At 47.0% G+C, this 24,979-nt stretch overlaps 1 protein-coding gene across 1 annotated transcript; it reads right to left on the bottom strand.

Annotated features, from left to right (window-relative positions):
* Positions 1 to 4,439: 4,439 nt before the first annotated feature.
* On the bottom strand, positions 4,440 to 24,771 carry LOC117061190 (keratin-associated protein 5-1-like). The gene is given in 9 exon segments (XM_033173876.1): positions 4,440 to 4,885; positions 6,487 to 6,514; positions 6,517 to 6,622; positions 6,624 to 6,690; positions 8,593 to 8,610; positions 8,613 to 8,825; positions 9,461 to 9,586; positions 17,432 to 17,537; positions 24,652 to 24,771. Coding segments are annotated over 9 exon segments (1,053 nt in total). The 3' UTR covers positions 4,440 to 4,616.
* Positions 24,772 to 24,979: the final 208 nt, after the last annotated feature.

The raw sequence follows: 24,979 nt of genomic DNA, 5'->3' as shown, positions 1-24,979 counted from the left end.
TCTGAGATTGCAGCCACTGACAAGGAAGAGAAGTAATTGTTTCATATATAATAAGCCCAGCTGTGACTGTTTTACGGAAGATATTAATAAGAGCGTTAAGGTGATCATATCACCCATGGTCAATGTACTCATTTTTCTGAAGCTTCCCATAGGAATAACTCCAATTGCTAGCGTAGTCATGAGTCCATTGGAAAAGAGAGGTGAAGCCTCTATTCTAGGGACTGGCACCCGAAAAGCTCTCTCTTGCTTGCTGTGCCTTGGGAGCAGAGCCTTGTTGTGCAAGGGAGAGCTGTAGCCCCCTTTGTATCCCACAAAGGCTCTCAAAGCAGCTTACGAAGAGTTCTTGCAACAAAATTAAATTTAAGGGTTGTGTACATGGGCGTAGCCAGGATTTATTGGAGGGGCAAGCTTTATGTTGGGGGTGGGGGGCAGAACTGAGCTATCTGCAATACAATTGATCAGTTACTTAAATATTTTTGTTTGTTTACTTGATTTGGAAGGGGTGCAGCTGCCACCCCTGGCTACGCCCATTTGCTATGGGGCATCCCTGGCCGTTGAACTTGCAGATTCAAAGGCATCCTGTTGGGCAGAATCTGCAAGTTCAACGGCCAGGGATGCCCCATAGCAAACAACCACTTCATATATTCTCTCCCACTCTCTCGCATGACACAAATTTCCCTGTGGGTCTTTGTTTTCACCCCCCTCAAGTTGCCAATGAAGAAACCAAACAGTGAGCTTCTATTTCAGGGGTCAGCAAACTTTTTCAGCAGGGGGCCCGTCCACTGTCCCTCAGACCTTGGGGGGGGGGGCAGACTATATTTTGAAGGGGGAAAAATGAACGAATTTCTATGCTCCACAAATAACCCAGAGATGCATTTTAATTAAAAGGACACATTCTACTCATGTAAAAACACGCTGATCGTCCATGGGCCGGATTTAGAAGGCGATTGGGCAGGATCTGGCCCGGGCCTTAGTTTGCCTACCCATGTTCTAGTTCTTTGACCATTCTATAATCTTCATTAACTGTGTATTTTCATTATAGTTGCAATCCCTTTAAAATTTAATGTCTAATTTTGGTCCATCTCAAGACCCCTCTCATGTTAAAAAATATTTCAGGGCTTTCTGCTCTTGGAAAACCACTGCCAGTCAGTGTAGACCTGGGATCCCCAATGTGGCACCTGTGAGCACCACAACATCCTCAGATACCACTGGCTGGTGTCTGACGAGGCCCCAGGCCCTTCCAATTTTTATTTTTAATCTGGGTTTTGTTGGACAAATTCCCACCTCTAGTATGGAGTGACTTCTTCCATGCTTATCTCCTTACTCCCCTCACCTGGCAAGTGCAGCCTGGCACCAGGTTCCCTTGTTTTGCTTGCTGCCGGATCAAAAACATTATGATGAAATGCCTTTTTTTAAATGCTGCAGACAGTCTCATTTTTAAATCAAGGTTTTTATTGCTGCTCTTTTTCTGTTTGTTTGTTTGCTTGTGTGTGTGTGTGTTTCCTCTTCTGAAAGCATAGTTTCATCGTATATGCTTTATGATTTGTAAATTGCCCCAAAGCACCTTTTAAAAGCAGAGGTCTTGATTACACAAGTTCCTATTATTATTTATTAAATATCTATACAGTACAACCGCCCTTCATCCGAAGATCACAGGAAGTTTACAATATAAAAACACAAAAATACATACCATAATAACAAACAAAAACTATAAACCCCCATAGTTTAAAAGGCCATAGATTTATTCTTATATATTAAGTTATAGATAAATAATGCATTTCTGAAGGAGGGTGCTGTGTTCATGTCAAGGTTCAGCCAGGCAAAAAGACATACCAGTATCCAGAGCCAAATGGAGGGCTGATGCTGCAAAGAATGTACTGTACAATATAGGAGCAGCCCAAAGCTTATTTTGAGGTGCAAAAGCATTTTGTGGGATATATCCAACCTCATATAACCAACATGCTAAACTCCGATTAATGCACGAGGGGTTAAGACCATAGAGTAAGCTGTCCTGCCAAGCTTAGCTAGGTTACACCCCCTCATCTCAGGAGGAAGCTTTAGCAAACTATTTGCTCTCTTTCTTTTCCACCATGTGAACCCTACCAGTAAGGATGTCTAAACTGGATATCCCAAGCTTCGACTGTGTGGCTTAAGCAAGCCTTGTGTTTCTATACAATTATTTCAGAAATATTTACCATTTGAAGCTAAGTCAGGCTGCCTGCCTTTTCTTGCTGCTGCATGGAAAAGCACTTGAATCTGACCCTTTATTTGTTTGTAAGTAAACCATTTTTAACTTACCAAACTTGTGGTCTCTTTCTATGCTAAGGGAAGTGGGGAATTTTGGAAGCAACTTAGAAGAGGCTATTTTAAAGGTCTAGCAGTCTATATTTCCATGCTTTATTTTGATGCATGTTTTGTGATTTTAAATTTCTGCCGGGGGCTCTCTCACCAAAGAGTACTTGCCCCAAACCTGGGTCTAGGCTTCCGGGGAATTCACCTTTTTATTTTACCGTATCTATTCTTTTCCTTATAACCCAGTTATAAAACACAAAACACCAACACATATAAATTCTGCTTCCTGTTCAGGCTGCAAATAGGGCAGAATCACAGAGTTGGAAGAGAGTCTGAGGATCATCTAGTCCAACCCTCTGCGATGTAGGAATATGCAGCTGTCCCTTATAGGGATCAAACTTTCAACCTTGGCAGAATCAGCACCATGCTCCAACCAAGGGATGCGGGTGGCGGTGGGGTCTAAACCACTGAGCCTCTTGTGCTTGCCGATCAGAAGGTTGGCGATTCAAATCTGCACAATGGGGTGAGCTCCTGTTTCTCTGTCCTGTCCAGCTCCAGCCTACCTAGCAGTTCGAAAGAACGCCAGTGCAAGTAGATAAATAGGTACCACTGTGGTGGGAAGGTAAATGGTGTTTCTGTGTGCTCTGGTTTCCGTCACGGTGCGCTTGCCGATCAGAAGTTTGGCGATTCAAATCTGCACAATGGGGTGAGCTCCTGTCTCTCTGTCCTGTCCCATCTCCTGCCTACCTAGCAGTTCGAAAGAACGTCATTGCAAGTAGATAAGTAGGTACCACTGTGGCGGGAAGGTAAATGGTGTTTCTGTGCGCTCTGGTTTCCGTCACGGTGTTCTGTTGCGCCAGAAGCGGTTTAGTCATGCTGGCCACATGACCCGGAAAGCTGTCTGTGGACAAACGGCGGCTCCCTTGGCCTGAAAACAAGATGAGCGCCACAACCCCATAGTCGCCTTTGACTGGACTTAACCGTCCAGGGGTCCTTTACCTTTACCTACCAATCAACTGAGCTATCTAGATGATATAATAATGTAGCTGTGTGTTGAATAAGGAACTGGGAACTTGTCATCAGAAGGAAGCAGTCTGCAGTTCACAAAGGCTTAGTATTTACAGCACTACAAGAGTCTTTGGGTCCCTCCAAACCAGGGCCAGGCATAGGAGTCCCAACACCTTCTGGAGGAAACCACTTTGGCTTCCAGACTGTAACATTACAGTCACACAACTCAGGCCCAACAACACAATAACTTGTGGGGAAGAGATGTGAGAACTTTTGGTGCAAGCAATGGTGGTACAGAAATAAAGCTGAATTAACAGATGCTGGCTTCATTAGTTTAATTTAAATTTATTTTACAATCAGGCATCCTGATCAGGCACAAAGAAATAGTCATGTGAGAAACACCAACCTGGAGCCTATAGCCCATTTAAAGTTCACATCAGAAAACACATCAGGCACTTCCAGACTGTATAGCTATTTTCAGGTGGGATTCAATCACACACTGGCAAATTCAGGGAGGTCTTGCACAACAAATCCACTCCCTGAAACAACTGGACATTTTGGAATTAGGAAAGTGACAAGAAAATGCACTGGAAAGAGTGGGACAAGACTTTTTTTTTTATGCAAGGCCTTCTAACTTCCTTGCAATCAAATAAAAAGCAATGCTCATTAAATATCCAACCCTGTCTAATCTCCCTGCAAACAAATAAGGATGAATGCTCTATAAGCGGGTAACCTGGAAGCATTCAGCACAGGAAGAGGAATTTCTTTGGCTCTGGGGCATATTCAGCTTCAGTCCATTCAGGTATATCACAGCATCAATGTGGTTTTTTTTGTCACAGTTAAAAAAAAGGAGCGAGATTCCATCCACAGTTACATGGTGACGTCTGTTGAAAATGCATGGCACGGATTTTTCTGTAATATTACAGTGCGTAGCAGAATAGGCTTGACCTGACAGGATTTTGTAGTGCGAGTGGAATTTATCCTGTCTTCAGTGCGAATGCAGCTTAGCCTTTTTGGTGACATCATCACAATGTCTGGGTGTGACATCACACAATTGAAACAATACTTAACGGGCCTCATCCCATCCAGTACAAACAACAGGCTCCAGCTGTGTGCATACAAGCAATGCGTTTTGGGCTGTTACCATGATATGGATGTTCAAAGGAGTTGGGGCTTTGGTAAGAAAAGAGGCCCAGATTAATCTCTTGCCATGCTTTGCAGTTTGGTGGGATGGGATTCCCAAAGGGATATACACACATCCCAACACAGTCCAGAACCACGGAGGACAGGTGGACACGATCTCCGGGTCCCTGAATTCAGGCTGGGAAGCAGATAGAACAGCACTCCAGGCAGATCTCAAGACAGTCAGAGGAGCCGCAGCAATCCTGCAACATCCCGCAGCCTAACCCACAGGGGCAATTTCCTTCACCTGCTTCCCCACAGCAGCTCTCGGCAAGGGACTCCCCTCCTTCTCCACCACAGCAAGCCTCTAGGCAGCCCCCGCAGCCCCCACAGTCCAGGGCAAGTGAGCAGAGGGACATAAACTCACAGAAGAGGCAGGCAAGAGCACAGTGTGCACAGCGATCTGGAGGAGGAGAGAGAAAGGGAGAAGAAGATGAGAATCTGGGAATCTCACCACAGTTTCCCGAACTTCCTACATAGCAGAAATTGCCTTCCAGGCATATCTTGACCTCAGAGTGCCACTGAACTTTTGCATGGAGTCCAATGTGATCCAGAAACTCAGTTCTTGGAAAACTAGGCGTATTTTTGTTTTGAGGTGAAATGAATGAATGAAAATCATAAACAGCTTGCACACCGAGACTAGATTTGCTAATCCCGATGTGGAGACCATTTGGCTCTCCAGATGCTGCCGAACTGCAGCTCCCACCGTCCCTGGCCATTGGCCATGATTCCTGGGGCTGATGGGAGTTGTGGTTCAGCAACACTGGGATGGCCAAAGGTTCCCCACCAACGGTCCTAACCAACAAATCAGCCAGAGACTGAGAGCTGCAGCAAGGCTGGCTCTTGGATTTTGGAAAAGTTGCCCTCGGAACATGCACAGAGAGAACGATCTCAGGAAATGCACAGGGATAATGATCTCCCACAATCTCTGGTCATCTGGGGTGCTCCATGTAATGTGAGGGTGGCAGGGATGTTAGGGCCACGGGCCCTTGGGCAGCCTTGAGGCCCCAGCAAATGCTCAGCCATGCCAGCCTCTGGAGCCAGGGATGTGTCAACCAGGCTGGGTTAGAGTCAATGTAAAGGTAAAGAGACCCCTGACCATTAGGTCCAGTCGCGGACGACTCTGGGGTTGCGGCGCTCATCTCGCTTTACTGGCCGAGGGAGCTGGCGTACAGCTTCCGGGTCATGTGGCCAGCATGACTAAGCCGCTTCTGGCGAAACCAGAGCAGCGCACGGAAACGCCGTTTACCTTCCCGCCAGAGTGGTACCTATTTATCTACTTGCACTTTGATGTGCTTTCGAACTGCTAGGTTGGTAGGAGCAGGGACCGAGCAACAGGAGCTCACCCCGTTGGGGGATTTGAACCGCCGACCTTCTGATCGGCAAGCTCTAGGCTCTGTGGTTTAACCCACAGTGCCACCCGCGTCCCTGGGAAGAGTCAGTAGATACTGTATAACTAGTTATTATTCAATTATCTATATGCCATTGAGGCAACTCATGCAATGAACAATCTAACAAGAATCAAAACTGACAAGGCAGCAAGAACAGTTGTTAAAAAGACTAATTAAAACAGCTAACAGAGATTAATATATCAACTATATTCAGTAACATAGTTCTCTAGGAGAGAAAACTTATTTATTTATTTTTTTAAAAAAAGTGTTTGGTTTTTTTTTTTAAGATAAATTAAAATCCACATTTTTTTAAAAAAAAAAGTGTTTGGTTTTTTTTTAAAGATAAATTAAAATCCACAGCACAGAAAGCCATAGGCACTTCTGAGGTGAGAGAGTCCCATAGTCTGGAGAAATATCCCCGGAAATGTAAAACAATCCTGCAAAGAGAATTGTGCACCAAAAAGCCAATCCGACTTAAATATATTCAGACCAAAGTTTGCTCACCTGCCAAAGGATCCCAGGAAGAAGTAAAGATTAGTAGGAGACATCTTTGGCAGCCAAGGTTAGTGATAGCACAGCTCAGACACTTCCAATGCAAGTTCGAGACAGTCACCAGTTTGGTAGCATAACTCCAGGCCGGCCCCTCAAACCGACAGCAGCAGCAGCAGCAGCAGCTCTGGGGGTCCGAGCAAAAGCCCAGAAGCCTGGAGCTGCAGGATGGCACAGGGAAGCAAGAGCAGAAAAGGCCCAGAGAAAAGCGGCAGGATGTCCGAGAAACGGCAGAAGAGGCAAGCTAAGAGGAGAGTGGCACACAGCTCTGTGGAAAGGAAGGAGAGCATGAAGGCAAAATAGGAGGGCTATTTGGAAGGCAAATTGGAAACACCCTGCAAAGTACAATTCTAAAGCATCATTCCTCTCCAGGTCAGACTCTGGAAATACCAGCTCATAGGTATCTGAAGAAGTGTGCATGCACACGACAGCTCATACCAAGAACAAAACTCAGTTGGTCTCTAAGGTGCTACTGGAAAGAATTTTCTATTTTGTTTCGACTATGGCAGACCAGCACGGCTACCCACCTGTAACCAGCTCATAGCTGTCAACCTTCCCCCCTTTTTGTGGGAAATTCCCTATTATAGCAGGGGAAACAGCAGGGAGGGTTGACAGCTACAGGTGAAACTTGAAAAATTAGAATATCATGGAAAAATCCATTTATGTAAGCAATTGTTTTCATTAGCTACTGGAGTTTAATATTGAGATAGACTCATGACACGCAACACGAGATATGTCAAGCCTTGTTTGTTATAATTGTGATGATTATGGCGCACAGCTGATGAAAACCCCAAAGTTGAGATTGTTAATTTGGGGTTCTCATCAGCTGTACGCCATAATCATCACAATTATAACAAATAAAGGCTTGACATACCTCGCTTTGCATGTCACGAGTCTATCTCATATATTAGTTTCACCTTTTAAGTTGAATACTGAAAGAAACGAACCTTTCCACGATATTCTAATTTTTCGAGTTTCACCTGTCTGTACCAGCTATGCATTTCTGCAGAAGCCAGCTGTGGATTATCATACGCAATCATGAAGCTGTCTCTCTCTCTCTGAACCCCAATCCCTTAGGCAATTTTGCTTTTTATTTTTTTAAAAGCAACAAGTGAATTTAAAAAAAAGTGGAAAACGTACTTTGGAAAGCATACAAGAGGAAAAACCAGTGGCTGAACTGCCATTAAAATTTGCTGGAATGCATATTTGTTATTTCATCTGAGAAGCTGGGAGCCAGGCTCACATGACAACAGCCGAGGCACACTGAGAGCCAGTGTGGTGTAGTGGTTAAGAGCAGCAGACTTGTAATCTGGTGAACCGGGTTCGCGTCTCCGCTCATCCACATGCAGCTGCTGGTGACCTTGGGCTAGTCACACTTCTCTGAAGTCTCTCAGCCCCACTCACCTCACAGAGTGTTTGTTGTGGGGGAGGAAGGGAAAGGGAATGTGAGCCGCTTTGAGACTCCTCGGGTAGTGAAAAGCGGGATATCAAATCCAAACTCTTCTTCTTCTTCTTCTTCTTCCTCCTCTTTAGGCGTGCGAAGGCAATTGGGAAACATCTGGCTTGATTCTCTTTAAACTCATTAGGCACTCAGCAACAGCTAGCCTGAAGAGTTGGTGTCTGAAGCCAGAACAGTCACATGGTGCAGCCCTGTTGGAAGGGCACCACTTAAGGCCACCAGCAGGGAAGGAGACTGCATGCTTAACTGCTCCCCTGGGTAAAAGAGTGCATTGCTCTTTAACCTCTGGGCTTCCCCAGGGTGAGCTGGCTAATGATCAGAGCCTCTTTTGCCTGTTTCAGAGCACACAAGAGGTAGGAGGTCTCTTAAGGAATGTAAGATGCCTCACTGTTGCCAGTTTTATAAGGTGTGCCGTTGCTTGGATTGGTTTCTGTTTGATACTTATGCTTCATTCTTTTATTGGTGGGCTATTTGAAAATGAGACTGCAGTTTTAATTTTGAATTTTTAAATTTGTATTTTAATCTGTATTTTAAATTGATTGTTTTTATGTTTTTGCTGTGATTTTAATTAGGTTAGCCGCCCTGAGCACCGGTTTTTGGCTGGGAAGGGCGGGGTATAAATAAAAATTATTATTATTATTATTATATTATTATTATTATTATTATTATATTCCCAAACTACCTCCCACCCTCAGTGCCCATTGCACTCACCATCCCCAGCTACTTCTGGATCTGAGATGCTGTGGACTTGCAGCTCTTCTTACTGCTGTTGGTGCAGACGGAGGCGGGTGAGCTGATGCGCTGCTTCTTGGAGACTCGCGGCTGCTGCCTCACGGAAGCCGGGGGGAGCCCACAGCCGTTGGCGCAGTAGGCAGGGTGGAGGGTAGCCTTCCCCGCTTGGAAAGAGGAGTTGTCGATGCCAGTGCCGATGGACTGGGGGAGCTCTGCAAAGAAGGGAGAAGTAACCTGAAGCCTGCAGGTGCAACGTTGGCACTGGGTGAAGTGGGTTCTGGTCTGCGAAAGCTTATGCTGCAAGAATAATAACTGGCCTACAGCAGTTTTAGGAGGGGGGCAACTTTTGGCGGCACCATTGACGGAGGGCAATGGTTAAACCTCCTCCTTGCACACTGTGGTTCCAATCCTTCTCAACCCCAGAGCCAGTGTGGTGTAGTGGTTAAGAGCGGTAGACTTGTAATCTGGGGAACCGGGTTTGTGTCTCCGCTCCTCCACATGCAGCTGCTGGGTGACTTGGGCTAGTCACACTTCTCTGAAGTCTCTCAGCCCCACTCACCTCACAGAGTGTTTGTTGTGGGGGAGGAAGGGAAAGGAGAATGATCTCCTGGGGACCAAACCCCGAGTGCAAAGTCTGCAAGCAAGTGTACAGCTTCTGTGTGCAGAGACTCAATGTGTGTGGCCTTGATCAAACATAAAGGGCTACAGTAGATAATAATGGGGCAGCAGGGGGATTACAGACCATTTACCGTAATCCAATAAAACCAAGATCTCTATTTAGGCTCTTGTTTCTTAGCTTCCTCTGTTTATGAAACTCTCTCTCCACTCCTCCCCACTTTAGTCTTACCATTTTCCGCTTTCTTTGGTAGCTGGGCTGAAGGAATGAGGGAGAAATCTTCACTGGAATTAAACTCCCCAGGCGAGTATCTCTGGTTTTCAGGGAAAGAGATGTTTCCAAATGATTCCTCATGCTCTGGCAATTGAAAGAAATAATTTGTTATTGTTATTTATTGATTTATATACAGATTATATGCCAAAATGGCTCCTAAATTAGGGTTGCCAGACGTCCAGAATTTCCCAGACATACCTAGCCAATATCTACCCTGGGGGGCAGCATGGGGGGGGGGACACATTGAAATGTGCAGGAAAATTTGGACATGTGGGAGCCCATGTCAGAAGCATAAATTTTGACAAATTTTATTTTCAGCAGGAGGCCAGTCCACTCTCCCTCAGACCTTGGGGGGGGGCAGACTATATTTTGAAAAAAATATATGAATGAATTCCTATGCCCCACAAATAAATAGTTAAAGCTATGGTTTTCCCAGTAGTAATGTATGGAAGTGAGAGCTGGACCATAAAGAAGGCTGATCGCCGAAGAATTGATGCTTTTGAATTATGGTGCTGGAGGAGACTCTTGAGAGTCCCATGGACTGCAAGAAGATCAAACCTATCCATTCTCAAAGAAATCAGCCCTGAGTGCTCACTAGAAGGACAGATCCTGAAGCTGAGGCTCCAGTACTTTGGCCACCTCATGAGAAGAGAAAAGAGAAGACTCCCTAGAAAAGACCCTGATGTTGGGAAAGATGGAGGGCACAAGGAGAAGGGGACGACAGAGGATGAGATGGTTGGACAGTGTTCTCGAAGCTACTAACATGAGTTTGGCCAAACTGCGAGAGGCAGTGAAGGATAGGCGTGCCTGGCGTGCTCTGGTCCATGGGGTCACGAAGAGTCGGACACGACTGAACGACTGAACAACAACAACAACAAATAACCCAGAGATGCATTTTAAATAAAAGGACACATTCTACTCATGTAAAAACATACTAATCCCTGGACCGTCTGCGGGCCGGATCGAGAAGGCGATTGGGCTGGATCTGCCCCCCGGGTCTTAGTTTGCCTACCCATGGCTTTCACACTCTAGCTTCTGCCTGCAGCCTGCTTCCAGATCACACCCAGCCTTGGCTTTTGTCTTCCTCACTGTCAGTCACATGAGCAAGGCAGCCCACCCATTTGCCCTCTGGGACAAAGCCACCTCCTTTGCTGTACTAAGGACCAGACTTAGGTGGCAATGACAGCCACATTATCTCGCAAAGGAACTGGCCTGGCTCGTTCAACAATGGAATTCTCCATGAGATTTCACCCTTTGTTGCATCCAGGACCCCTGGATACAGACTGACCCCCTCCCTTCCAAACTCACAACAATACATTAATAAAAACACACAATCACAATTCCATCGGAACATTAAAACACCATTCATTAAACGTTTTAAAAAGTAAAAACAAGAAGTTCAAGTTCAGAGGAATGCTGGCCTAACCAGGTGTGTCGTGGTGATGGAGCCTCTTGGATTTCAGCGAGGCCCCCCAGACAACCTATTTATTTAAAACACAGCCTGATTTGCTTGCACAAAGCTTACGTGCAGGTTATAATATATCTGGTCTTTATTCAGCATTCGGTTATATGACCCTGAGCATTCATTCTGATTTCCTTGAGGGGCATATCATTCATCCCACACTTTTTCTATGGATTTCCCCATCACTTTCCTAACCACAAAAATTCAATTTCTTTTAAAAGTGGATTAGCCTCACTAGGGCAGGGGTAGCCAACATGACACCCTCCTGATGTCATTGTACTACAACTCCCATAATCCCTTGACCATTGGCCATGCTGGCTGAGGCTGATGGGAGTTGTAACCTTTTGGCTACCCTGGTGCTTAGGCAACACCATGCTTTAATCCACTTTAACTGCACCAATATAAAGTTGCGGTATGCACTTGAATCCCCACTGCAGAATCCTAACAGCCTGGATGTGCTTGAATTCCTCCCGCAAAACGGAGGCAACCTCAGACTGACTTTCTCTCTCATTCTCACCGAAGTGCGACTTAATTTGAGCCTGATTCCATTTAGGGCTGAGGTTGCAATCCTATAGTACAGGGGTGGTCAATTCCCAATAGACTATGATCTATTCACAGAGTTAAAAACTGGGGGGTAAGTTGTTAAGCTTTTTTTTTTTTTAGGGAGGAGGAAGGCCCGTTTTGGGGGGTTCAGGTCAAAGTTGCTGCTGAGCTTTTTTTAGGGAGGAAGAAAGCCCTGTTGAGGTTTTTTAAGAGGAGCCAAAGTTGTTGAGCTTCTTTGGGACGAGCCAGTGATCTGCCACAGACGTCCAGTGATCTACCGGTAGATCACGATCTACCTGTTGGGACATGCCTGCTATAGTATACACAAATACCTGTAAGTCCCACTGAACGTGGCAGCACTTACCTCTGAGTGGACATGCCTAGGATCGCACTGCATGCCACCTAATCTTGTTTTCACAGCCCTGGAACACACATCATTTAGGAAAGGATGGGAGGGAAAGGAAGTGTCGCTGAGGGAAGGGTGGGCAGAGGAAGGGCTCGACCCACTCCCCTGCGCATTCGACTATGTGGTTATTCTTCAGGACCACTTAGACTGCTAATTATTATGAGGTAAAGCAACCACAAAAATGCTCTGGGAATACATGGCCATTTGGTGGAGGGGGATAATTTCCCCTTTATTTACTTATTTTTAGTTTGTCTTGTTTGCCTTTATTGCTATTTGTTTCTTTTTGTAAAATTCTGTCACAACAACATAAGATGGGGTTGCTTAAGGACCTACCCACGTGATGCTGACACAAAAACCCTATGCAATAGGTACCCGGTAGTTTTCCCTTCTTGACTAAATACAAACGAAGGCTTCTGAGCCTCATTATGAAGAGTCGGACACGACTAAACGACTAAACAGCAACAACAATGAAACTTGCCACCCTTCGGACGTAATGTTTTTGTTCTCTCTCTCTTTCACACACACACAAAAACGCCCAAGCCTGAAATAGCACCACTAGGAACACAAAAATGAAAGGCAAGGATGGTTTTGCCCTTTTGATGGCCTTAGAAATGCATCATGGGTGTGCTGGAGCCAGGAATCGCTCCTCTGCCCATGTGATGGCCTGGGATTCTGACTCAGATCCTGAACTTGAGGGATCCCAGCCTGCACAGGATTCCCCGCCTCCAGAACCAGCAGAGCCGGGGCTAGGGCCTGAGTCTGAAGGGTCCTCACCTGTGCTGGATCCTCAGGTGCAGGCATCTGCTGAGTCTGCTCTGGCTCCTGATGGGATGGAGGACCCATTGCCTGCAGGTGCTCCACTCCCAGCCCTGTCAGGAGAAGCTGAGGTTCTGGTGAGAGCGCCATTGCTGGCGGCTGGGAGCTGTCTTCATTCCGAGACAGCTCCGGTTTTCCCGGAGGCCAGGAGACCCGCAACCGCGCAGCGGGCTCCGGTAAGCCACAGGAGGGGCGTCCCGGGGTCTGGGCACTCCGGCGGGCCCCTTTGCGTCGCCCCATTCTCATTGTTGTTGTTGTTCAGTCATTCAGTCGTGTCACGATCTACCTGTTGGACATGCCTAAGAGCATCAAATCAACTTTAATTGCGCAATCTGAGTTTTCTAGTATGTGACTGAATCCCACCTGAAAATAGTGACAGTCTGGAAGTGCCCAAAATCTCAGAGGGACTCAGAGTGGGAACCAGATGCATTTTGTCTGCAGCATTAACACCAGGCATTGCAAATGGCAATTGGCAAGGTGCCTTTTGAGCTGTTGATGCTCAGCCATGGGATGGGAATTAGGTCCGCCCTTGCTAGACTCAGCTCAACTCTCTATCCAGCAACTCTCCTTGAGAGCTGAATGCAGCTTCCTTGCCATCTAGTTATGAAAATTGTGCCCTTACTGACAGGATGTGAAACTTTAAAATAATAGCTTTCATTATTTTAAATGAATAATGCAAAGACCCAATTAATCACTCCATGCACCCGTAATAGTAAAAGCCATAATTTAAACATTGAATTAAAAGGCACTTAATGGAAGTCTAATTGCCCCTTTTGAATTAACTTTAATTACAATTTCAGGGTTTTTTATTTTTTAAAAAATAGATTCATCAAAATAGAGTCTCATCAAATAGCAAATCGTAGCTTTAGATCCTCAAATTGCCTTTCGAGATATTAGTGCCACCAGCTTCAGTAGCAACTACGGTACATTGCTAAGTAGTAGCTGGAGGAAGGCGGAAGCACAACACAGCTCTACAACAGAGACCCTGCGTGGCTTTCCCTGTGGGGTGGGCGAGTGAGAAGAGTGCAGCCCTAGTGGCAGATGAAGATGGTGGACTTTGCAGAACTGCTGAAGCCGACAGGAAAAATCCGAAACCAGCACGATCCGGTATTCCAAAAGGACTGGAGTAAATTTATACGATATGTGAAAGATTATTGTAAGCAATTAACATCACTAGCAGGGCTGTCTGTAGACTTGTAAAGAGAAATTTCCTCTCTTTCTATTTTCATTTAAATTTTGAGCTATTTTGTAATGAGTGTAATTAGAACGGGAAAATGTACAAAATGCAATGATATAAAGGTTAATTTTGAAAGCCATGAGGCGGGAGGGAAGGAAGTCGATAGGCTCTAGAGAGCCAAAGCGGTAAAGTGGATAATGATGATGTGAATGTATAATATTAAATGGAAAATAAATAAAAATTATACATATAAAAATGAGAGCAGTGCAGCCCTTACGTCTCCCACAGAACATTGCTTCCTGGCTCTCCCACAATGGCTTGCAATAGAGATGTCATTTGTCACAGAGGGCCCTGTCCAAAACACTTTGGGTGCCCAAGACAGAAAATCCAAATGGTATTCCCCACAGCCATTAATCACCAACCAGCATGGGAGACTTGTGATATAGGGCTCCTATAATCTTTCTGAAACCCCAAAGCCTGTGAAGCCTGGCCCTTTCTCTGTTCCTCACATTCACCTTCAGGCATAATCCAGTGTGGCAGTTCAGGAAAATGGCAACAACCAGGAGGGAGTGGGTGGCTCAAGGTGAAGGGCCAGGCCGGAGCTGCTGCTCCTCCATTTCCCACAAGATTCACTATGCCTCTCAAAAGAACAAACAGAGCCCTGCTAAGTCACCTATATATGTTGTTGTTGTTGTTGTTGTTGTTGTTGTTGTTGTTGTTGTTGTTATTAATTAATTAATTAATAATAATAATAATTTATTATTTGTACCCCGCCCATCTGGCTGAGCTTCCCCAGCCACTCTGGGCAGCTCCCAAACGAAATGTTAAAACAATACAGCGTTAGATATTAAAAACGTCCCTAAACAGGGCTGCCTTCAGATGTCCCTTAAAAACAGGATAGCTGCTTAGTTCCTTGACATCTGATGGGAGGGTGTTCCACAGGGTGGGCGCCACTACCAAAAAGGCCCTCTGTCTGGTTCCCTGTAACCTCACCTCTTGCCATGAGGGAACTTCAGGTATACAGGACCTAGTGACCAGCCTCCTGTTTTCACAGTGGGCAACCAGATGCCCATGGACATTAGCATGGCAACACTCTCCCCACCAGCTCACGGTAGCGCCAGTAGGACGGGAGAGAGACTTTCTTCCTCATCATCAGGCAATCCTGTTTCCACCTGCCTTGCCCCATATTCCAGCCCTGGAAGCCTTTCCCAAACCAGCAGCTGGAAGAGAGGAGTTCAGGGTGTTGTTGTTTTTAAGTTTTATAAGTTGTGTGTCCTTGATTCTCAATTTGATATTTTTACATGGCTTTGTATGTTTCATTGTATTTTATGCACTGCGATTTGCTGTTATTTTTATTTATTGTTCAGTCGTTCAGTCGTGTCCGACTCTTCGTGACCCCATGGACCAGAGCACGCCAGGCACGCCTATCTTTCACTGCCTCCTGCAGTTTGGCCAAACTCATGCCAGTTGCTTCGAGAACACTGTCCAACCATCTCATCCTCTGTCGTCCCCTTCTCCTTGTGCCCTCCATCTTTCCCAACATCAGGGTCTTTTCTAGGGAGTCTTCTCTTCTCATGAGGTGGTCAAAGTACTGGAGCCTCAACTTCAGGATCTGTCCTTCCAGTGAGCACTCAGGGCTGATTTCTTTAAGGATGGATAAGTTTGATCTCTTTGCAGTCCATGGGACTCTCAAGCGTCTCCTCCAGCACCAACATTCAAAAGCATCAATTCTTCGGCAATCAGCCTTCTTTATGGTCCAGCTCTCACTTCCATACATTACTACTGGGAAAACCAAAAGCAGAGACATCACCTTTGTAGGCAAGGTGATTCTCCGCTTTTTAAGATGCTGTCTAGGTTTGTCATTGCTTTTATTGATTACAGATTGGTAATTCCTCCTTGTGGTTGATAAGTGTAAACTGTTTAATTATTATTTGCTGATGTTTAATTTTACTGTTTACTATTAGATTCTGATGGATTTTTGAATGTTGCTTTGTTTGATATAATTTATTTTAAAGTTATTGTGACTTTTTATTGGATCAGATTGTTACTATTAATGTTTTATGTTTCATCATGTTTTCATATGTGTTGGAAGCCACCCAGAGTGGCTGGGGCAACCAGGCCAGATGGGTGGGGTATAAATAAAATAATCATCATCATCATCATCATCATCATCATCATCATCATCATCCTCTACCAGTTTTTACTTTGCACCTCTAACCAGCTCAACTGCGTAATCTATTCTTAAAACAAAACAAACAACAACCCACGACTTGGCTTGTTTAGGAGTGGGAGAGCTGGCCTAGCACCTTCATTTTCTGGAAACTGCCCCAAAAGCACATGACAACGACAACAACAACAACAACAACAACAACAACAACAACAACACATACATTATTTCACTTAAACAAAAAAAGAAATTTCTAGTTGCTGTGGTGCCTGGACCCCATTGCGACTGGTAGGGCAAGAGACAGGGAGACCAACAGCAGGTGGAGCCAGAGCCAATTACAGGTTGGAAGTCAGAAGACAGGCAGACGGGCAGCGGCGGAGGAAGCCAATCAGGCACCTGGGGCAGGGCGAGCCACCCATAGGGGAGGGCGCACTGCAGGGCCTCCAGAGTCTGCCTGCCTCCTCCCACTTAGTTGCCCTACAGGGGGGGCAGTGGGCGAACCGTTTGGGCAGCGCGGAGCCTGCAAGCACCCAAGCCACTGCGTCTCTCCCAGGAGAGATGCATGGCTCAGGCATGCTGCAGACCCTGTGGTGAGTGCCGCCCGGCATTTTGTGACCCCCCCAGTGGTGACACCCGGGGCAGCCTGTACCCACCGCACCTGCCTTCCTCCGCCCCTGCAGACAGGGGCTGGCTGAGAGCAGGCTGTGCTTGGTGAGGCAGTGCCCCCTGGCAACACTGACTGTACAAGGCATGCAGCTGCTTGGCGTGGCAGAACACCGTGAGCTGGGCCAGTTCCTTCTAAGGCAAATTGCACTGCACCCAGTGGCGTAGCAAGGTGGGGGCGTTGAGAGCGGTACGCCCCCTGTTCCAGCCTGGAGGGGGGTGACACTCGGCGGTGCCCCCCCCCGCGACTCCCAAGCCGCCGGCTGGCACCACTTCCATGCGGCGGCTGCTCACACGCTGCAGCCTTACAAGTTGCCGCGTGAGCAGTTGCCGCACAGTTGGGCTGCCACAGCCCATCCGTGCGGCGGCTGCTTGCGCCCAGCAGCCTGGACGGACTGCACTCTGTAGCGCACATGTGTCGTGACATCACGCCGCACACGCGCTACAGAGCCGCCCCCGCCCCCAGCCGGTGTCTCCATGTTTGCCACTCCGAGTGGCAAAGCAGCTCCGTACGCCACTGACTGCACCCCCATTTCTGTTGCTCACCAATATCTTTTGCTGTGGCTAGCAGCAACAATTGACCCAGGGAGAGTATTCTACATGCATGGAGCTGGGAGCAAGGCTGAATATTCCATTTGGCTTACCTGTAACCCAGAATAATTTAGTATATTGAATTAAATGATCAGGTTACTCACCTGAATTGGGGGTGATTTTTGTAGCATCCCCTGTGTCCCTTCTGGATTCTGTCTTTGTGCCATCAGGCCTGTTAGGGACCCCTGAGTGACAGCTGACATCTGGGAACTAAAATAGGAATAGGAGAAGTTGGAAATCCCACATGGTATTATGCTTAGTGCCAAATGGTCTCCACCCCCCTCTACTTTGTTGATGGGTGGATGGGTCTACAACACTTATAGTCACAAGGGTGGCCATCCGTACAGAGGTCAGTCCTCTATTTCAGATGTGGGGCATTCTGCCCAGCAGACTGAGGTCACCTGGCTGCAGTCTTCCCAACTATGGTGAGATGCATTTCTAGAGAAATTACAGTAAGTATTTCTAAATTGGCATCTGTGTAATATGCTAGCACAAGCAAATTCTCTGCAACTCTGCATCTTCTTTTATGGTGATGCATTTCTTCTTTTTAAGCGATGCCTGAATAACATATGGGACGCGGGTGGTGCTGGGTTAAACCACAGAGCCTAGGGCTTTTGAATCAGAAGGTCGGCGGTTTGAATCCCATGACGCAGTGAGCTCCTGTTGCTCAGTCCCTGCTCCTGCCAACCTAGCAGTTCAAAAGCACATCAAAGTGCAAGTAAATAAACAGGTACCGCTCTGGCGGGAAGGTAAACGGCGTTTCTGTGCACTGCTCTGGTTCACCAGAATCGGCTTAGTCATGCTGGCCACATGACCCAGAAGCTGTAGGCCGGCTCCCTCAGAGATGAGCGCCGCAACCCCAGAGTCGTGTGCGACTGGACCTAATGGTCAGGGGTCCCTTTACCTTTCTAAATAACATATAGACCCTATAACATATAGACTCCCTCTTCATTGGGAACCCTTACCAGTTTTGACTCTTGCAATGCGGTCAGCTGACGTGGATGATAGTTTTGGCCTCTGCAAACCAACACAGCCACCTTCCTCCCTCCCTGAAAAGAAGCAAATGGGAGGCAGAACACTGTCAATCTATTTTATCAGAAGGACATGTCAGAACTCTTGACATGTGGTCTACTGGAAATGTTCTCATCCTCCATGACCCTACACATCAGTCCTTCCCGTAGGTATTTGCCACCATTATTATTGTTCATAGGCTTGTAGATAGCAGATCCCCTGAAACTGAGTTGTATTCAGTGTCGCATTAAGAAAATGGTTCCATCAGCACACAGATTTCTGCTTGCACAACAGAACGATCTTCCTCTCCTCCTGTGCACCCCCTGAATCTGTTCTGGGTTTCCCCACAAGCCTCCAGAGCAGATTTGGGGACAGTGTGTAGAGGGAGAGGGGGGAATCCTGTTGTGCCAGTACTAATCCTTGCACTAGCACAACCATCTCGTTTAATAACACCCATTGCCCGTTATGCTACCAAGCAGGGCATTGTAATTTAGAACCATTGTTTTCCCGCCATTCCCTGCTTCTCAGGTCAGCATCATAGTACAGTTGATCGCCGTATATCACCACCGGTGATTCCTTTGGCTGCCATGGTAGATGGGACAGGTACCGTTGGTTAGTAAAAAAGTAGGCAATATTTTTTATGGACTTGCCATCATCAGAACATCATCAGAACATCAGAGCATGGGAGGAGTGGGACTATGACTTCAATTAAGTCCCTTTGTGTTACCTTTAAGAAAGAAAGAAAGAAGAAAGAAGAAGAAAAGAAAGAAAGAAAGAAAAGAAAGAAGAGGAAGAAAGAAAGAAAGAAAAGAAAAAGAAAAGAAAAAGAAAGAAAGAAAGAAAAAAGAAAGAAAGAAAGAAAGAAAGATAGAGAGAAGCAACTAGTAATTTGAATGAATGAATGAATAAAAGCCATAATTTAAGCCAGAAGTGTGTCATGAAATAACATTGGGCTGTTATAACCACTTTGATTGTTAAACCACTTTGGGAACTGTAGCTCTGTTAGGGGAATAGGGATCTCCTAAAACACAGCAGTCCATCTTTTTCATACCAAGTAGGCCTCAAGAGTACTTCAACATGGAACCTGTGCTGGGAGTGAGGCCAGAATTTGACACACTTACCCATCCTTCCTGCTGCCTTCTCAAAGCTGAATAAGTGCAGACCCTCCAAGTGTCCCTGTTTTCCAGGATATCCCTGATTTAGAGAAGCCATCCCAGTTCTGATTTGTCCCACTTTTCCTTAGGATGTCCCTATTTTCATTGGAGGAATTTTGGAGGGTATGGGGTTATCTGACCCCCCCCCCAAGCCGTCTGAAGGCAATTCTGTGTATAGGGAAGTTTTCTTAATATTTAATGTTTTGTTGTGTTTTTATGTGTGTTGGAAGCTGCCCAGAGTGGCTGGGGCAACCCAGTAAGATGTGTGGGGCAGGGGCGTGCTGGGGAGGGGCGGTAGGGGCGGCATGCCCGCAGTGACAGGGTGACAAGCTGTGGGTGGGGGGTGACAAGTGTCTGCCCCTCCCACCACTCCCACGCGCCGCCGCTCCCTCCGTCACCCCGGGAGCAGCAGCGCTGCACGGCCGAGCGAGCACCCCGTCCGTGCAGCGCTGTTCCTCCCAGGGTGACCGGTGGTGTGTGGGGAGTGGTGGGAGGGGCCGCCGCATGTCACCCCACACACCGCCGCTCGCTCCGTCGCCGTGGGAGCAGCGCAGTGTGTGCGGTGCTGCTGCTACCGGGCAACGGAATGAACGGCGGCACGTGGGGTGACAAGCGGCGGCCCCTCGCACCACTCCCACGCGCCGCCGCGCCGCACCCTGCCCGCTGGGCTCAGGGGCGGAGCCCGGGGGAAAGGACAGGGGCAGGCCAGCTGGCCCAACCCCTCTCCTTTTCCCGGGACGGCTCCGCCCACGGAGCGCAGCGGGAGAGGGGCGGGCCAACTGGCCCCGCGGAGGCGTTGTTCCGTGCGCATGCGTCATGACGTCATGTGCACGGAGCGACGCCCCGCCCCCATGGGTGCCGCTGGGCTTGCCGCCCCTGGCAGCCCAGCGGCTAGCTACGCCCCTGGTGTGGGTATAAATAGTAAAATTATCATTATGGAATGGGATGTCCCTATTTCCATCGGAGAAATGTTGGAGGGTATGTAAGCAAGGAGCTTTGGCAAGGAGGCACAAGGCACTGGCAGGGTCCTAGAACCCTCCTACCTACCATCTTCCCAAAGCTGGGAAAGTGCTAACCAGGCTTTGGGAATGAGGTGGAAGGACGCTAGGACCCTGTCAGAGCCCTCACGCCTCCTTCCTAAAGCCTAGCACCTTGCATTCCTGGCTTTGGGAAGGCAGGGCAAAAGGGGGTGCCCAATGTTGCTGAGGGCCACAAAAAAATGGCCTCAAGGGCCGTGCTTTGGACCACCTTGTCCTAACAGCTGTCAGCTCCCTCAGCACTCTCTGAGGAGTCTCTAGGGAAATCCATGGTGAAATCTAGACACATATAAGAATGCTGTGATTTTTTTTTTAAAGTTTTGAAAAATATATGATTTTGCCATAAGCTCACCATTGCCATCTAGTGTCACATTGTATAAGGCACTTAAAACAGACTTAAAACGTTGTATTTGCAGCTGTATAGTTCAACGTGTGTGGTATAATGGTGCTTTTAAATGTATGGCGTGGGTGTGGCCTTATCCAGGGGCGTAGCAAGGGGGGACGTAGGGGGTGGAGCGCTCCATGTTCCATAATGGAGGGGGTGACAAATTATCAAGGAACAATTACTGTTCTACTAGGGCGGTTCATAAAAAAACTTTTTTTTTTTTAAATGCCTGCTCCAAAGGTCTTATCTTACTATACTAGGGATTGTATAGCTATATATGAAATTTCATGCATATCGGTTAATATCTTGACCCTCCTCCACCAAAATAGCTGTTCACTTGGCTGTTTCCCTATGTCTTGAAGGCTGAAATTTCAGTTCAGTGGAGCACTTACTATTCCCAACCCTAACCCTATGGAAAGCCATCTAATTAGACTTTAATTCGATTTTGAGATGTTTTTAGGAGGTAATTTAATTATTGTTTGATTTTACACCAATGTTATGTATCTGATGTTAGCCACCTTGAGCCTGACTTCGGCCGGGGAGGGCAGGCTATAAAATAAAGATTATTATTATTACTACTTGTATTATCCTTTGTAAGAAAATTGAAGTAACATAAAACCATTTTTGTCCGGGGGGGGGGAATCAATGGGGGGGGTGACAAGAAATTTTCCGCACCGGGTACCACCTGACCTTCCTACACCTCTGGCCTTATCTTGAGAGAAAAGCAAGAGTCCAGAAGAGCAGCTCACTGCAGCACATTTCAACTTGGCTGTTGTACTGGAGGACAGACAATGTGATAGAAATTAGACCCTCACAACAACAGTCGGCGCCCTTGAAGGGGTCACTCAGTTGCCCCTGAAAGACTGGAGGTGCACTGGGGTGTGTGGTTGGGGAGTTGGATTTCCCTTTTTTCTAGGATGGATGGATCAGCCTGGCCAAATATCCACCGCTGATATGAAACCGCTGATAAGAAGGCCAAGCATTTTTGGGCTGAAGCTACTGATGAGCCCAGTCAAAGTCAACTTCAAGTAAGTTTGGCATGTATTTCCGTTTAACTGGGTTATAGGATCAGGTTGTACGTGTGCGGCAGGGAGCTGAACGGGGCGGAGATGAAAGACACGAGGGGCTCAGAGGTGAGGCTGCCGCTGGGTTGCGGCTTCCTGAGCGCTCGCCAATCCTCCCCAACCAATCCAGTCAGTTCAAAGCCCTGGGAGGGGGAAACAGGAAACAACAGGCCCATTAACCTCCCACCCCACTGGGGCTAGAATAACAGAGGAAGGCAAAACAGCAGGAACAGAAACGTAGAAGCGGGAGGGGGGCCCCGGACTCCTGGGTTTTCAGGCAGGGAGGGCAGCATAGCTTCAGTGGGCTGGAGCGGAGGGGCTAAGAGGCCAGGCACATCACACACCCTCCAACATTTCTCTAATGAAAATAGAGATGTCGTTTAATAATATAATATAATAATAATAATAATAATACTCCACACATCTGACGGGTTGCCTTAGCAACTCTGGGCAGCTTCCAACAGATATAAAAAAAACCATAATAAAACATTAAACATTAAAAAAAAAACTTCCCTGTACAGGGCTGCTTTCAGATGTCTTCTAAAAGTTGGTTACTTAACTCCTTGGCTCAGGGGGTCGCACAACGCCATACCCTCCAACATTACTCTGATGAAAATAGCGACGTTCTAAGGAAAGCGAGACATTCTGGGATCAAAACAGAAACTGGGGCAGCTTCTGTAATTCTGGGACTGTCCCTGGAAAATAGGGACACTTGGACGGCGACTGAAACGTGATTTCTTCCTGCTAGGGTTCTGTGCCTTTTAATAGATGAATGACCAGCAGGAATTTCAATAGCAGAATCTTTTCCCAATATGGAGATACAGAGATGGGGGGGGGGGGGGGAAATCACCTGCTATGTTCTACAGGGTTGTCGTGTCAGCTTTCACAGCACATAAGCTGGGTGTGTGTGTGAGAGAGGAGGGGGAAAATATTGGCTACGCTAACCAGTACCCTGCCCGAGCAGCAGGTGTTCACTCTCCCATCGAAATCAACGAGACTGAAAAGTGCCCAGATCTGGCTTGCGCTCCAGGCTTCTGTATTTCCCCACAGACAGAAATGGCTCATCGTATAGCAGCAAGGGAGCTGCTTCCTTTCTGGTTAAGGATATGGATCCAGTAACGGTGAAGTGGATGGTTGCTGAACATTTGTGCCACATCCAGCCATGTCAAATGGCACCTTTTATATTATAGAGCCAATCTTTTCCCCTCCTTATGGGCGCACCATCTGGACAATGGGCAGCACATCAATGCACACCCATATCAGGGCTGCCTGCGTGCCAAACACTTAAAGCACATGACTTCTCCCAAAAGACTCCTGGGAACTATAGTTTCCCCCTGACATAATTACAATTCATAACACCCATACCCAACTACAGTTGCCAGATTTTTGGTGTGGCCTTTAAATGCATGGTGGCGTACATATCTTATATCTGTATAACGCCTACCCATCGTAATTTCCATTTGTTCCCATACACAGATTCTCATGAGGCACTGTTCTAAGTTAGTACTGCATTGAGGTCTCTCCACGAAGCCCCCTTCCTCCTTCCCACTTTTCATGCTGTTCAGATTGTATTTAATTTAGCTGTTTAATTTGGCTGCTGCACTACAGATCGCTATGATCCATTTCCGAGATTTCTTCTTATTGTTTTAATCCACCGTGAAGGGGAAAAGGGCAAACAATGAAAATATTAACAAACTAACAAAATGATGGTGTCAGGCTGTTTGGAGACGATAGACCTCTAACTTCAAAAGGCCAAGTACAATGTTATTATTTATTATTTTTTAAAGAAGGGTTCCCAGTACATCCAAGATCCCGAAAAACTTCAGATGCAGGCCTCTTCTCAACCGTGGTTATACATGCTTCTGGTATCCACCCCCCCCCCTACAGAGATACATTTTGCCAAGGTTCCTTGCAGCAACATAATTTGGTTTAATGGCTGTTTTGACTGCCCCTTCAGCATAACCAAGTATTTGGGTTTGGTCTCGGCCGCCACAGAAGACGTCTAGATGAGCCCATGGTAATTAAAACCAGTTTACAGGAGCATACGAAGCTGCTGTATACCAAGTCCATCCAGTCCAATACTGTCAACTCTGACTGGCAGCAGCTCTCCATTGTTTCAGGCAGGTGTCTCTCCCAGCTCCAACTGGAGATGTCAGGGATTGAACCGGAGACCTCCTGCAAGCAGAGCAGATGCTCTGCCAGTGAGCTAGAGCCCTCATCCTACGTTGCCGCAAGTAATGGTACAAGCAGAGATGGCTTTGCCCCCGAGATGAGATAAATGCCTCTTTTAAAGCAAGCTGTTTGAGCAGGAATTCTGGAGTGCCATTCAAGAAGGCAGATTGTGCAGAGACAAGTACCTTGCAAAATGCTGATTAAATAATTTTTTTAAAATGCATAGCTTTCATGCAAAGATTAGTGACATGATAAATGGCATGCAGAAGGAGGACCCCACCACCAAAGATAAACTTCCAGACTCCTGTCAAAAGGCATGCAGGGAAGCCTTCTGGAGAGAGCTGCCGGGATCACACTCATCCAGGAAAATGTCACAATTAAGTGCAAAAGAACCGGGTATTACGAGGGCGATGGGTGTTAGAGAATCTGGGCGCCAGCAAGCCTAGATTTACCTGCAAGCAGCTCAAGGGACAGGAATGGACCCCCGGGTTTCCTTCTCACTCCTCCACAGCACTTGGCCACGCCAAGCACACTCGGAGTTTGGCACAGGCTCTCCTCCCCCCCGCCTTTCACACTCGGTCCATTCTGGGCTGGCTGATGCTCCAGCTCGTCTGTCGTCATAACATCCTGACTGTAGCTCAGCCTGATAGCTGGGGAGGGGAACAAAATAGCCTAGGCTATCACACGAAATAGCCACTCCCCTGCGCCTGCCTTGGTGCTGGGCTGGGGTCCAGGGAGTGGGTGGGCTAAATTCAGTTTAAGGGAGCCGTTTTATCTCTGCACAAAATGCCACCAGACCAGAAGCTGCTCCACCCAAGTGCCACTGACT

Source organism: Lacerta agilis, chromosome 16 (assembly GCF_009819535.1).
Source record: "Lacerta agilis isolate rLacAgi1 chromosome 16, rLacAgi1.pri, whole genome shotgun sequence".
NCBI lineage: Eukaryota > Metazoa > Chordata > Lepidosauria > Squamata > Lacertidae > Lacerta > Lacerta agilis.
This window is presented reverse-complemented; position numbering and strand designations above follow the sequence as displayed.